Source organism: Marmota flaviventris, chromosome 9 (assembly GCF_047511675.1).
Source record: "Marmota flaviventris isolate mMarFla1 chromosome 9, mMarFla1.hap1, whole genome shotgun sequence".
NCBI classification, from domain to species: domain Eukaryota; kingdom Metazoa; phylum Chordata; class Mammalia; order Rodentia; family Sciuridae; genus Marmota; species Marmota flaviventris.
In genome coordinates, this window is record NC_092506.1 from 108,478,200 (window position 1) to 108,492,643 (window position 14,444).

At 36.6% G+C, this 14,444-nt stretch overlaps 2 protein-coding genes across 4 annotated transcripts in view; one reads left to right on the forward strand and one right to left on the reverse strand.

Moving 5' to 3' along the window:
- The window catches only part of LOC114088830 (olfactory receptor 8G50-like), a 170,479-nt gene that overhangs the window by 70,085 nt on the left and 85,950 nt on the right, over window positions 1-14,444 (reverse strand). The window lies entirely within an intron of this gene.
- The window catches only part of Vwa5a (von Willebrand factor A domain containing 5A), a 29,074-nt gene that overhangs the window by 2,754 nt on the left and 11,876 nt on the right, over window positions 1-14,444 (forward strand). For both annotated transcript variants that reach the window (XR_011708616.1, XM_027930622.2), the window contains exons 2-10: window positions 3,660-3,716; window positions 3,836-4,038; window positions 4,338-4,560; window positions 4,672-4,847; window positions 5,134-5,248; window positions 8,911-9,080; window positions 9,323-9,411; window positions 10,269-10,413; window positions 10,828-10,907. Coding sequence is in view for 1 of the 2 variants with exons in the window: in XM_027930622.2 (XP_027786423.2) it covers window positions 3,674-3,716; window positions 3,836-4,038; window positions 4,338-4,560; window positions 4,672-4,847; window positions 5,134-5,248; window positions 8,911-9,080; window positions 9,323-9,411; window positions 10,269-10,413; window positions 10,828-10,907 (1,244 nt within the window). In the remaining variant the exon portion in view is untranslated. The remainder of the gene's footprint in view (window positions 1-3,659; window positions 3,717-3,835; window positions 4,039-4,337; window positions 4,561-4,671; window positions 4,848-5,133; window positions 5,249-8,910; window positions 9,081-9,322; window positions 9,412-10,268; window positions 10,414-10,827; window positions 10,908-14,444) is intronic.

Consider the following 14,444-nt stretch of genomic DNA (forward strand, 5'->3'; position numbering starts at 1 on the left):
TAAAAGTTTGTCTTTTCTTCATTGTGTGTTTTTGACAACTTTGTCAAGAATCAGATGACTGTATGATCTATGTGGATTTCTATTCTGTTGGCCTTCATGTCTGTTTTTTATGCCAATACTATGATGTTTTTTTGTTACTATATGTCTGTAGTATAATTTGAGATTGGATATTGTGATGCCTGCAGTCTTGCTCCTATGCATTGCTTTGGCTATTCTGTTTTTATACTTCCACATGATTTTTGGACTGTTTTTTTTTTTCCCTAGGTTTGTGAAATTTTTATTTTGATGGGGATTTTAGTCCAACTGTAGGTCACTTTTGTTAATATGGCCATTTTAATAATATCAATTCTGTTTTTACAGGAATAAATTCCTTTCTTCACTATTCTATAATTTTAACTGTGGAGATATTTTTACCTATTTGATTAGATTTACCTAGTTTATTAAGTAGTTTATCTTTTTTTTGAGACTGTCATAAATGGAATTATTCCTGATTTCTTTCTCAGCATATTAATTACTAGATTATAGGAAAATTATTGGTTTTTGTATGTTACTCTCTGTCCTGCTACTTTGCTGAATTTATCAGCTAAAAGTTATCTGGTGGAATTCTGGAAGTCTTTCAAGTACAATATCATATAATAGTATGAAAGAGAGCCTTCAGAGCGGGACAAAATCTTTACCACATGCTCTTCTAACAGAGAACTAATGTCCAGAATATGTAAAGGATTCAAAAAAGCTTAACAACAAAACCAAACCAAATAGCCTAATCAATAAATGGAAAACAGATCTAAACAGATATTTCTCAAAAGAAGAAAAATACATTCTCAACAAATATATGAAAAAAAGTGTTCAACATCCTTAGCTGTCAAGGAATGCAAATTAAAACTACCCTGATATTTCATCTCACTATAATTAGAATACAAATAATAATCTTTACTGGTTAGATGTGGATAAAAAGGTATACATTTTCATTGGGACTGCAAATTGGTACATTCATTTTGGAAAGCAGTTTAGACATTCCTCAAAACACTTGGAATAGAACCACCATATGACCCTGCTATCTCGATCCTTGGTATTTAGCCAAAAAGACTAAAATCAGCTTTTTATAGTGATATACGAATACCAATATTTTAACAGTGCAACTCACAAAGCAAAATTATGGAAACTGCCATCAACAAATGAAAGTTAAAGAAGATGGGGTATACATACACAATGGAGTTTCATTCAGCTATAAAGGAGAAGAACAAAATTACATCATTATATCATTGCTGGTAAATTGATGGAATGGGAGAGCATCATGTTAAGTGAAATAAGCCTGACTCAGAAAGTCAAGAGTTGAATGTTCTCTTTCAATGTGGAAGCTACTCACCTTGCATAAAACTTAACTAAATGTGGATCAAATACCCAGTAATTAGACTAGAACCCCTGCATATACTAGAATAAAATGTAGGGCCAACACTCCTTCATGTTGGCTTATGAACCAGCTTCCTCAATAAGACTCCTAAAGTGTAATAAATAAAATCAAGAATCAATAAATGGGTTGGTACCAAATTAATAGGCTTCTTCATAGTAAAGGAAATAATTAAGAGTATAAAGAGAGAGCCTACAGAATAAGAGAAAATCTTTGACACCTGTACCTCAGAGCATTAATCTCCAGTATATGTATGAACTTAAAATTAACACCCTTCAAAAAAACCACTCAAATAATCCAATTAATAAATTGGCAAAAGAACTAAAAAGAAGAAGAAATATAAATGGCCAACAAATATATGAAAAATGCCAGGTGCAATGGCACATGCCTATAATCCCAGCGGCTTGGGAAGCTGAGGCAGGAGAATCATGAGTTCAAAGCCAGCCTCAGCAAAAGCAAGGCAGTAAGTAACTCAGTGAGATCCTGTCTCTAAATAAAATACAAAATAGGGCTGGGGATGTGGCTCAGTGGTCGAGTGCCCCCTGAGTTTAATCCATGGTACCCACCCCACCTCCCGACCCCAGCAAATGTTCAACATCTCTAGCAATTAGAGGAATGCACATTAAAACTGCACTGATTTCATCTCATTCGAGTCAGAATGGCAACTATAAAGAATACAAGCAACAACAAATGTTGGTGAGGATGTGGGGAAAAATGGTATACTCATACATTGCTGGTGGGACTACAAATTGCAACCACTCTGGAAAGCAGTATGGAGATTCATCAAAAAACTAGGAAGGGAAACACTATTTGATCTGGTTACACCACTACTAGGTATACTTTTTCAAAGGACTTAAAATCAGCATGCTACAGTGACCCAGCCACATCAATGTTTATTGCAGCAAAATTCACAATAGCTAAGCTATGGAACCAACATAGGTGACCTTCAACAGATGAATAGATAAAGAAAATGTGGTATATATACACAATGGAGTATTCCTCAGCCATAAAAAAGAATGGCTTTATGACATTTTCTGGTAAATGGATGGATTAGGAAACTATTATGTTAAGTGAAATAAGCCAATCCCCAAATACTAAAGGTTGAATGTTCTCTCTGATATGTGCATGCTATCACACAACAAGGTGGAGGAGAGGGGTAGAAGAAAATTTCAGTACATTGGACAAAGGAGAATGAAGGGAAGGGAGAGGAAATAGGAATAGGAAAGACATAAGAATGAATCTAACATGACTTTCCTATGTACGTACATGAACATACTGCAGCAAATCTCCACACCGTGCACATATACAAGACTGGGAACCTAACTAGAATAAGATGTAATCCATGTTTGTATAAATACATCACAATAAACTCTGCTTCATGTATAACTCAAAGAACAAATAAAGTAAATTTAAAAATGTGGAAGCTAGAGAGAAGGAAAAATGAACTAAAAAAATAACAAGCCATACAACAATACTAGAAAGACTAATAAAGTTGAGGAAGGGGGTCAAGAGGGAGGGAGGAGGGGACGCATGGGGAAGTCCTGAGGTATGAAATCTATCAAATTATATTATGGCCACATATCAACATACTACCATGAATCAAATATATGTGTGCATATATATAATACACAAAATAATATTATTAAAACAAATTAGTAGAGAAAATGGATCAGGAGGAGGGAGGAGGGGAAAGAAGGAAAGGTAATAATAGGAAATGAGAGTTATCAAATTATATTTATATACAAATATACATAATGAATCCCACAATATGTATAATTATAAAGTACCAATGAAAATAGTATATGGCAATGTGAATAAAATAAAAAGCCATCTATGAGCCAATCCTAGTGTAGAAAATTCATATGTGATTTGAAGGTACAATTGTTCTCATTTTAGAAAGAGAATACCAAGGAGGATTAAGGTTACAACACCTATTCAGTATGTTTAAGAAAGGAGTATTAAACCCACTTTTGAATACTTAGTATTGGTATTTGAAGCACCCTCTAGCTTTTTTAGGAATTTCTTCTTAGATGGCACTTATTGCATCTTACAGTCTCCCCACCTGGGGATGGCATTTAAAAGGAGCCTAGCTATAGGATTTTTTGTCCCCTTATCTCCTCCATGTTTCTTCCTAGCACAAAATGTGACCTCCTGAATGTATTCTTATGCAAGAAGGAGGCTCATAATGTATTAATGTTTGGATGCATATCTCCCAACATGTCATTCTGCTCATGATGTATCTTTTCCTCAGGACACGGTGTCAGCATGGAGGGCTCCTGTGGCCTAATCACTCTCCAAAAGAAGCCAGGTAAGCCTGATTTCTAACTCTTGTGTACCAGTGTGTCTTTGATACCTAGCTCAATTCTTGGCTTGCAGGAGGCCTTTTATTGTAGTGTGTTGAACCCTTGAATCCTGATCTATCCCCAGTGGCACTGAAAAGCATCTCTGTGACCTTGTCCATCCATGAGTTTGTGGCTTGTGTGTCTGCAACCTTAAACTATGAAAATGAGGAGAAAGTCCCTTTGGAGGCCTCCTTTGTGTTCCCCATGGATGAAGACTCTGCTGTCTATAGCTTCGAGGCCTTGGTAGATGGGAAGAAAATTGTGGCAGAATTACAGGACAAGATGGAGGTACAAGAGATGAGTCCTTTGTCTTCTCCCTTCCTTTTACCTTAATGATTAATGTGCACTCTTTAAGATTTCATTCAAATGCACCTTCACAAAAAATGCTGGAGTTGGATGCTTTTCTATCTATGCACTTCTAAATTCTGATTTCCTGAGATCATTTAGGGATAAATCAATTAGAGGCATTCAACCTACAGCTATGAAATTGACAAGACCCATTAATTTCTCTAACAGTCTTCATTTTCTTCAGTCTTGTCTTTTCATTTGTTGTTACCTTTCTTTCCCATCCCTCCTATTTTCCTTAGGCCCAACACAAATATGAGGATGCCTTATCCCAGGGTCAGGAGGCCTACTTATTGGAGGAGGACTCAGACTCCAGAGATGTCTTCTGTTGCAATGTGGGGAATCTCCAGCCTGGGTCAAAGGTGGAGCTTACCCTGAGGTATGTGCAGGAGCTGCCCTTGGACGCTGATGGGGCCCTGCGCTATGTGCTCCCAGCCATCCTAAATCCTAGATACCATCTTTCAGGTAAGTACCTCTCCCCTTTGAGTAATAGTGGTGGCATAATAGGAGAATTCCCTTTATATTTATGGGGGTGCTAAAAATTAAGGGAAACAGAATGAAGTTCACTTTTTATAGGACGGCTTGAGGACAGTTGCCTTGATATAAAAGCTCCCCTAGTCCCCTTGGAGGAACTGCCATACACACTCAGCATGGTTGCCACCATCAGCTCCCAGCATGGCATCCAGAGAGTCCACTCCAACTGCCCCTTGAGTGCTGTTGAGTTCCTTGCAGATGATAAGACTTCTGCTCAGGTAATCAGTAAGAGAGGACTGTTGTTGCCAGGATGCTGTTCCTTGGGTCCTGACTTTGTCTAGCCCTTCCCAGGTGGTCCTTACTTTTCCCTATTAACCCAGAGGGGGATGCATTGTACTCCCTCCTCTCCCAGGTTTAATGTACTGAGTCTTCTCCTGATTCTCCCCTTTGCCCCTGCTCATGCTCACTGGTGGAGAAAGCCTGTGTGGTCCTCAACTCTGACCTCAGCTCCAGGCAGCAAAGAGTGATGTTCTAACCTGACTCCCTTGCTGGTCCCTAACTCAGGTTTCCTTGGCTGAAGGACACAAGTTTGACAGGGACGTGGAACTCCTGATTTACTACAGGGAGGTACACAGCCCCCGAGTATCTGTGGAGAGAGGGATGCTTGAGAAGAAGCCAGGTATATTCTTTCTTCATTTGTCCTCACCTCCTAGGAGGTGTTTGTCTATCTTGGAATCACTGTCAAATATTCTCACTTCCATTTCCTCTTCCCAGTAGCAGGTGAACACGTCAATTTGAAATACTGAAAGAGTCTACAGCATGCACAGTGGTCAGGTTCGGGAGTATCCTGTGGTATTGTCTTGTAGGCAAGTTTAAGTAGATTAGCAGAGAATTGGGGAAAGGGCATAAACAGATAAATTCACAACAGAAAACAGCCAGTTATATACCTGTGACAATCATCAATTTTAAGAGATGCAAATACAAATATGTGACATTTTCCCCATTCAAACCTAAAAGATTTCCAAATCCAGTCATGCCTATTTTTTCAAAAGGAGTGATATAGATTGTTGAAAAATAATTGGTTTTTAATCTCTTTGAGATAAATTTGGCATATAGGTTTAGTATAGTCAGCTTGTTTGCTGTTGTGATTAAAAGACCTGACAAGAACAATTTTAGAAAAGGAAAAGTTCATTTGGGGGCTGGTGGTTTCAGAGGTCTCAGTCCACAAACTTCTCTGGGTTCAAGGTAAGGCTGAACATCATGACAGAAGAGTGTGGCAGAGAAAAGCAGTTCACATGATGATCAGAAAGCAGAGAGTGACTCCACTTGACAAATATAAAATTTATACTCCAAAAGCACAACCCCCAATGCACACCCAATTCACTATTTGGGTTAAGGCTCCCATGACCTAGTCCTTTCTCCTTTAAACGTCCTTGCTTTGGGGGAACATATCACATCCAAACCACATCACAGGTGAAAATATATAATCTTTGTGGTAATTCCTGTTTGGGGAATATTACCTAAGGAAGCAAATATAAATATAAGTAAAAATATGCACTAGGTATGTGTTAATATTATTAATAATGTTAATAATATAAAATATCAGTAAAAAAATCACAATGACTCACTTGGACTAAATATACCAAACTTTCAACAACTTGATAAGTTATTATGCAGCTACTAAAATAATGTATGTTGACACATTGAAATAATTTTGAAAAAAAACTTCTAAGGAATTGGAAGTATAATGAAAGTAAGCCCTACCAACAGATTGCCAGTATATTATACCATACGTATTAGGAAAAAACATTTTAAAAATCAAGAAATATACAAGTGGTGTTTGTGATTAGATTAACACAAAATTGAATTTTTAAATTTCTTTTTAAATTAAACAAATACTTTATTGGTTAATTGATCACAGCTACATATAATATCACTGCAATTATTTATTTTTTAATTTTGATAAATATAAATAAAATTTTAACATTTTAGCCATTTTAAGTGGATAGATCTATGGCTTTAATTTATTTACCTTTTACAATAATCAACACTGTTCCTCTTCAAATTACTTTTAACATGCCTTGGTTTCTTAATTTTTAAGACTCAGGTTTGTAAATTAGTAAGCAGAGTTTCTTACTGAGGTTTTTTTTTTTGCTCCTTTTTTTCTAAGTCTTCCTAAATATATATGTCCTTTTTTTTTTCATAACTAAAAGTGAAATAACCTGAGTCAGTCTCTTTCTTTGGCCTTCTATGCTGCTTCCATTTTCATGACAGAAGAGATACTGCGACTCAGCAACCTTTTCCACATGGATGGAATGGAGGCATTCTTGGGGACAGTCACATTCACAATGACATGGTTGGGGCTAGGCCTTTGTCTCTGTAACTACAACTTCTATGAGGACTGTTCCCTGGAATTGCTTCCATAAGCTTTCCCAGGCTTTCAGTGCTGATGTGTGGCCATGGTTGCTTCATGTTTGAGCTTACAAATTGGCACTCTTGGTGGGACCTCACTTGTCCAACTTTTCTTCTAGCTTTTCATGCTGAAGTCACTCAGGGCCTCCTAACCTCAAAAATATTTGCTATAACTAGTTTCCCTCCCACGAAGCTGCACATTCTATCAGTTAGTTACCTGGTGTTTCTTTTCCTATTGGTGAGCTCCTTCTTGAAATATCCTAGCAGGAACCTGGCCTTTACTGAGTATTATTTAAACCTTATCTTAAAGATAAGGATTGAGATTTCTGTCTCTTTCCCCTCAAGGTTGTTGTTCCCATGCAGATTTTCTCAACTGCTCCTCATGACTAACTCTGCAGGTCATAGAATAATATGAGGGGCAGTTTTTATCAGTCTTATGAATTCCTTGCAGCAGGTGCTGCTTCTTGATCATATATTGGTTTAGTTGATTGGATGTTATATATACACAATGATGAAAAGGAAAACCTTGAATGGCAGCCTGGCTCAGTAAAAACTTTTAGAACTTATGCCACATGAAGCATATCAGTATGAGAGGAAAACACACTACATTATTGTTTGTTTGTTTTTTTTTTTTAATTTAGAATGGGTTTGTTAACTATATTAAGAATGCAATTTTAAAATTAAAATTTATATTTAACAAATGACTGTAATATTTAAAACTAATTTTATATAAATATTACTAAGAGGTTAATGTGGCCATCAAGAAAGTTCCTTAAAAGTATTGTATCACTTAACCAATAAAACAATCATAAAATAGGTCTTATTACCATGATTTTCAGATGAGGAAATTGGAGATAACAAGTGGTAGAACTAAGGTTTGAAATACCTTGTTTGAAATCAAGTAAGCAGCACTGGTGAAGCTAAAGATAATTTGTAGGAGGCTGAAAGAATTATAGTAGACAATATACACACGCAGTGCTCACCATGTATCTGGTGGTGTTCTGAACAGTTCATATGTACTAACTCCCAACATTCTCATTCAACCTTTCTGACTTCTCAGGGCAGTGCCAACCCCATAAGACCCAGGTGTCTCTCATTTCAGAAAGGAATCTACCTTCACCTATCAAAACAGTGCTGCATTATATATCCAGATGTCCAGGTTATGTAAACATCATTTTTTCAACTCCTCTTCTATCAAAAGTTTTTTGGGTGACATCTACTATATTAAGTAGCCTGTTTGATTAGTAGACTATCCCATGGATAAAAGATTAAACTGAAATAGGTCTCATGGTCATACTGAATCTCAGGGCTACTAAGATTTTAATTCTACCATTCTGGAATCAGTTTACAAAAATAGGATAATGGTATATAATTCCATAGCCTCTTATACTCTCTGAACTTTAAAAATGGAGTCAATATAACCCAGCCATTCTCATTTCATTTCCATCTCGGTAACTGATGTTTCAACTCCAGTATCAATTTTCATTCACATCTCAAAATGAAATCTCAGCAATGGCTTTGACATTTTATCCATAAAGGGTGGTCTCCCCTTGTCTCCTCACACCATTATTTGTATGAAGCTATTTTAGTTTACCAAAGATTTTTCTAATCCCACAGCTTCCTTTTCTTGTGGGGAGCATGAATGAGTACTTCACACTAATACACTATTATAATTATTGTTTGTGCCTACTAACCTCTACCCTCTCTCTTCTCTTTGATATGTGATCTATTTCTATATGTTTTATATGTTTATAACTCACCTCAAGCCCTTTGTAAGAAGATTGTGAATAAGGATCAACCACAGTGTTGTTTATATTTCAGTTTTTCCTGTCCCCTATTGTGTACACTACAATTACTTCCTGGGAATTTTAAGATTCTTGGGCTCTTGTTTCCCCTAGCCCCCAGGATCTTTATCTTATTTTTTTATAGATAGTTTAATGGGAGATCCTTCTGTCATGGTGAGTTTCTATCCAGACATTCCTGAAGATGAGGCATCTGTGACCTGTGGAGAATTTGTCTTCCTTATGGACTGCTCAGGAAGTATGCAGTGTCCCATGAATAACCAGAACCAGTCTCAGTCACGCATAGAGGCAGCCCAGGTAAATCCAGTTTCTTCTTCTGAGTCAGGTAGACAAGTGAGGGTGAATCTGAGGCATTAAAGTGGGGTGCATTTGGAGGTGTAGGTCTGTTCTCCACCTGAGCAGCAGCTGGTATGACCACTCGGAGGCCTTGGAAGGTAAAGTGGCATGGAACCAAGGTGACAGGCTACCGCCCCAAGAGTTGGCTCCACAAGGTCTAGAGAAGATCCTCTCACTCTCTCCTCATCCTCTCTCCCCTTCAGGAAACACTGATTCTGCTGCTGAAGAGTTTGCCTATAGGCTGTTATTTCAACATCTATCAATTTGGATCTTCCTATAAGGAATTTTTTCCGTAAGTCCCTGAAAAGGCCAGAAAATAAATACTTTAAAGGGAGGAACTCTATTGTAAAGGGATTACTGTTACCAAAAGCTCATTTCTTGTGTCTGATGCCAATTTGATAATGAGGACATTGTTTTGAGAAAAGGAAAAAGCTTATTCCTTTTCTGGCAAAGGGGAAGCTAAGGGACTCCTGTTCCACAAGGTGTGATTCTGCCCATCAGGGAGAACTGAAGGTTTTGTAAGAACAGTTCTAGGTGTTTTGTAAGAACAGTTTTGGTGTTGCCTGTGGGAGGTTGTGATTCACTTGTTAATTTGGGAGATAGCCATTTCTTAGATCTCTGGAGCCCCTCCTGAAGTCTGAGTTACTTGGTTCCTAAAGCAGGTGTGATAACTATCAGCCTAAGACTGGAAAAAGATAGCCCATCCCCCACCCCTAGGTTAGGGAATGGGAGAGGGAGGAGAGGAAAAGAAAACATGTCCATTTTAAAATAAGCTTCAGTGGCAGAGCAGCAAAGTCTATATTCAAAGCATGAGGTGTACCACTGTAGGATTACTGAAGGGTCGACCTGAGTTTGGGGGATTTGGGGTGGGATTGCTCTTTTTTTTAGGTAGGGGGGTTACCAGGGATTGAACTCAGCAGGGGCACTAGACCACGGAGTCACATCCCCAGCCCTATTTTTTGTATTTTATTTAGAGACGGGGTCTCACTGAGTTGTTCAGTGCCTCACTTTTTGCTGAGGCTGGCTTTGAACTCACAATCCTGTCTCAGCCTCCTGAGAGGCTGGGAAGGATTGCTGTTTGATGGGGTTTCTCAGCAGCAGGCAATATGAAGCTGCCACCATGCAACTGGATGCTTTTGTTTCTCTCAGGGAGAGTGTGAAGTACACTCAGCAAACAATGGAAGAGGCAGTGAACAGAGTTAAGCTCATGAGAGCAGATCTAGGGGGCACTGAAATCTTGGCACCACTTCAGAACATTTACAGGAAGCCCTCCATCCCTGGTCACCCCCTACAGGTAGGAAATGGAACAGACTTAACAGAAGGACACAGAGAAAATGAAAGAATTAATGTCCTTGAGCTTTACTGCAGGAATTTTAAAATATGGTGTGTATTTTGAAGACTCTATTTTATAATAAAGAGAAGTGGTATTTTTCTTATCCCTTCACTCAATTGGATGGACAGTGGAACTACCTCTGTGGAATGCCCCAAAGCCTCTGGCAAAGTCAGTGTGTGGAGAAGCCCCAAATCCCCAGTGTTTCCAGCAATCCTGCGAGGACAGGATCCCAGTGACAGTGGAACATGGAAGAGTGCACGCCTGTTTGAAGAGCCCTTGGAGTCTCTGGAATGAAACAATTGGGGTTTTCAAGGGCAAATCCTGATACCTTGCAATGAGATTGAGGATTGATGTGTATTTTCTTTCTTTGTACAGCTTTTTGTCTTCACAGATGGAGAAGTTACTGACACATTTAGTGTAATTAAAGAAGTTCAGTCTAACAGCAATAAACACAGGTACGAACTGAAAGTGATTTCTGCTGGGGTGACCACACTGCAGTAGGGCCACATAAAACCTACAGCCTCGTGATACCACTGTTGACAATGCTTGCAGAAGAATGACCCATTCTAAAATTTTATTCTTACCAGTTGAAAATGTATTTTTCTTTACAGAAACAAATGGTAGTTTTCCAAATAACACCAACAACACAGAAAACTCTTTGTCCTTTATTTTTCTAAGCCACAATAGAAGAGAGGTTTGATTAGTGTGTTTTTCTTTATTACAAACGTCTTTGACAAAGTTAAACAGGAAACTACATGAATTACTGTGATTTAGCTTGATGAACTATCACAATGAGCACAGAGTGACCCCACACAGGTCTAGAGCTAGAATGTTATCAAACTTCTTCCTCTTTACCCTTCACTCATATCCTGTTCTCACTCCCAATCCACTTGTTCTCCTGACTTATAACTCAATGGGTTGTCTGTCCTTGTTTTCAGTTTAAAATAAGTGAGCTATATAGTAGGTTATTCTGTCTCTCTCTCTCTCTCTCTCTCTCTCTCTCTCTCTCTCTATATATATATATATATATATATATATATATATATATATATATATATATATATATATATAGTTTTTCTTCTTGTTTTCTACAGTGTGTTGAGATGCAAACATATGTTGCATGTAGCCATGGTAAATTTTGATTAGTGAATATTATTCCATGGAATAACCATAATGTAGTTTCTCTTGATTCAAATGCTGATGGACTTTGGTTTGTTGTTAAAAATAATGCTGCTATGAACATTCTTTCATCCTTGTATTTACCTTTTGTTCACCCACATCTTTATAGTTAACCCTCCACATCTACAAGTTCCATATCTGTGGATTCAAATTTTTATGTAATATTTATATTGTATTAGGTATTATAAGTAATCTAAAGATGATTTAAATTATACAGGAAGATATGTGTAGGTCATATGAAAATACTATACCACTTTACACAAGGGACTTGAGTATCAGATCTGGAAGTTGTTTCCACATGGGATTTTGGAACCAATCCCCCATGGATGTGGAGGGAGGAGTGGGTATTGACATTTATATACATATATATTTCTTTCAGTAGACAGAGTTGCAGAATTTGAGGGAAATGCCAGACAGTTTTTCAAGTGGCTATAGTCATTTAATTCACAATGTCTTTACAGAAGGTTTTTAGTTGCTTCATTTTCTATCCAAAATTTATTGTATATCTAAAGTGATATCTCATTATAGTTTTAACTTATAGTTTCTCAGTGGCTCAACATCATACATAATTTCATCTGTATTGGCCATTCAGTTGTCTCCTTTTGTGACAGAGATTCAATTTGCTTTCCTATTTTTTTAAAATTTTATATTATATCATTTATCTATAGTTCACTTTATAATCTGAATGCAAGCACATTGCTGACTGTATGTTCCAAAAATATGTTTTCTCACTATATAGCTTGCCTTTTTACCCTCAAAATTTTATCTTTTGAGTAATGGTTATTCTTATTATAATTCAATTTTTGTTCTTTTTCTTTATGATTAGTGTTTTTTAGATGTATTTGTGTGTGTGTGTGTGTGTATGTTTTATTTGAAGTACTTTCTTATCCAACATAATGAAGGTATTTTCTTTTGTTGTTTTTATATTTTGTCATTTCGTCTTTTCTATTTAGATATAGAACATATTTGTAAATTATGTTTGTGTAACATGTGTAGTAGCAGATCATGTTTTATTTTTATCATGTAAACATCAATTTTTTTCTCATTTATGGAAAATTTTGCATTTCCCTCATTGATGGGCATGCCCTGTTTTCACAAGTATGTGCCTGTACCTGTGTGGCTTGATTCTAGATTTCCTGCACCCCTCGATTGGTCTGTTTATTTCATTTAGTTATATTTAGGACCCTGTATTTATATTGTAACTGTAGTATTACCTTGTCAGTTTTTAACCAAAAAATGTCTAGTAGGATATTGATTAGAATTATACTGACTTTTTAAAATCAATTTTTTAATTAATTAGTTTATTTTAATTAGGCACATATGACATCATAATGCATTTTGATCCATTGTACATAATTGCAGCACAACTGTACATTTTTCTGGTTGTACACAATTCAACATCACATAATATGTGCACTCATACATGTACCTAGGGTAATCATGTCCATCTCATTCCACCTCTTGCCTGCCCCCTAAAATCAATTTTTGGAGGATTTAGTATTTACTATGCTGAGTTTTCCATCTATTTACAAGGTACATTTGTCCCTCAGTCTCTGTGCAGCATTGGTTCCATAACAACCCTAAACTACCAAAATCAGAAGATGTTCACCTCTGACATACTTGGCATAGTAGTTGTATATAACATACTTACAGTCTCCCATATACTTTTAACCATCTCTAGATTACTCATAATACCTACTACAATGCAAATGCTAGGTAAATTGTTGCTATACTTTACTATTTAGGAAATAACAGAAAAAGTGGTCTATACCTGTTCAGTATAGACAAAATTAAAATTTATTTTTAATCTTCTGTTGATTAAATCTGTAGACAGAAAATCTATAGACACAGGAGGATAACTGTATGTTTATGCACTTACCTTCCCCCCAAAAAAGGACATTCTGCTAAATGGTCACTATAGAACTATTTAATTTAGAACATGTAGTATTGAGATAATATCATATTCCATATAGGCCATATTTGTCAGTTTTCTAATAATTTGATTTTTAGTTTTGTTCCTGTTGTAGAAACAAATCCAAGAAGAAATATTTTATTTAGTTTTTTTGACTGTTTTGTCTTTTTTACTGGAATAATTCAGTTTTTCATTACTTTTATAGGATTGATAGTTCAAAGAGAACTAGACAGATATTTAGTAGAATCTCGGTTTGTATTTGTTTGACTGTTTTAATTCATGTTTAAATTAATACTAAGCATTTGGGGTAGAAATATTGCAAAAGTGTAACATTGGGCCTGGTGATATTACCTTTGACAACTTAGTTACATACAGGGTGCTTTGTGACAGATAAATTTTAAATTTGGTAAACATGTTGCTTTCCACAACATTACTCAAATTTGTTACTTTAAAAATTATGTTATTACTATCCCTGGTAGTGCAATGCTATTCTTTTTTTGGTTTGATTTTTTTTTTTTCAAAGCAGTGATTGGATTGAATCCAGAGCCCTACACGTGCAAAGCAGTTGCTCTGCCACACAGCTACATCCTCAGCCCACAATGGTGACTTTTAAAGTATCAAGTTTTCCACATTCACTAGCGGCCATCCTTCTGTAAAGAAGAGCCTTTTCTCTCTTTCCTCTCTTCCCTTCCTTCTTTTGTTCTATCAATATGTATTCTTTAATTCTTCCACTATTTTTTAATGTAGTAGGTGGCATAACTATCATCATCTCTTTAGATTCTCAATATTTCCAGATCTGATCAATGGGAGCCCCTTTTATGTGCCCCCATATCTTTTCCATGTGTCTCTTGGGTGTTTGAATATTTTCTTGTTTTCAACCCAGAATGTGCCCTTCCCCGGC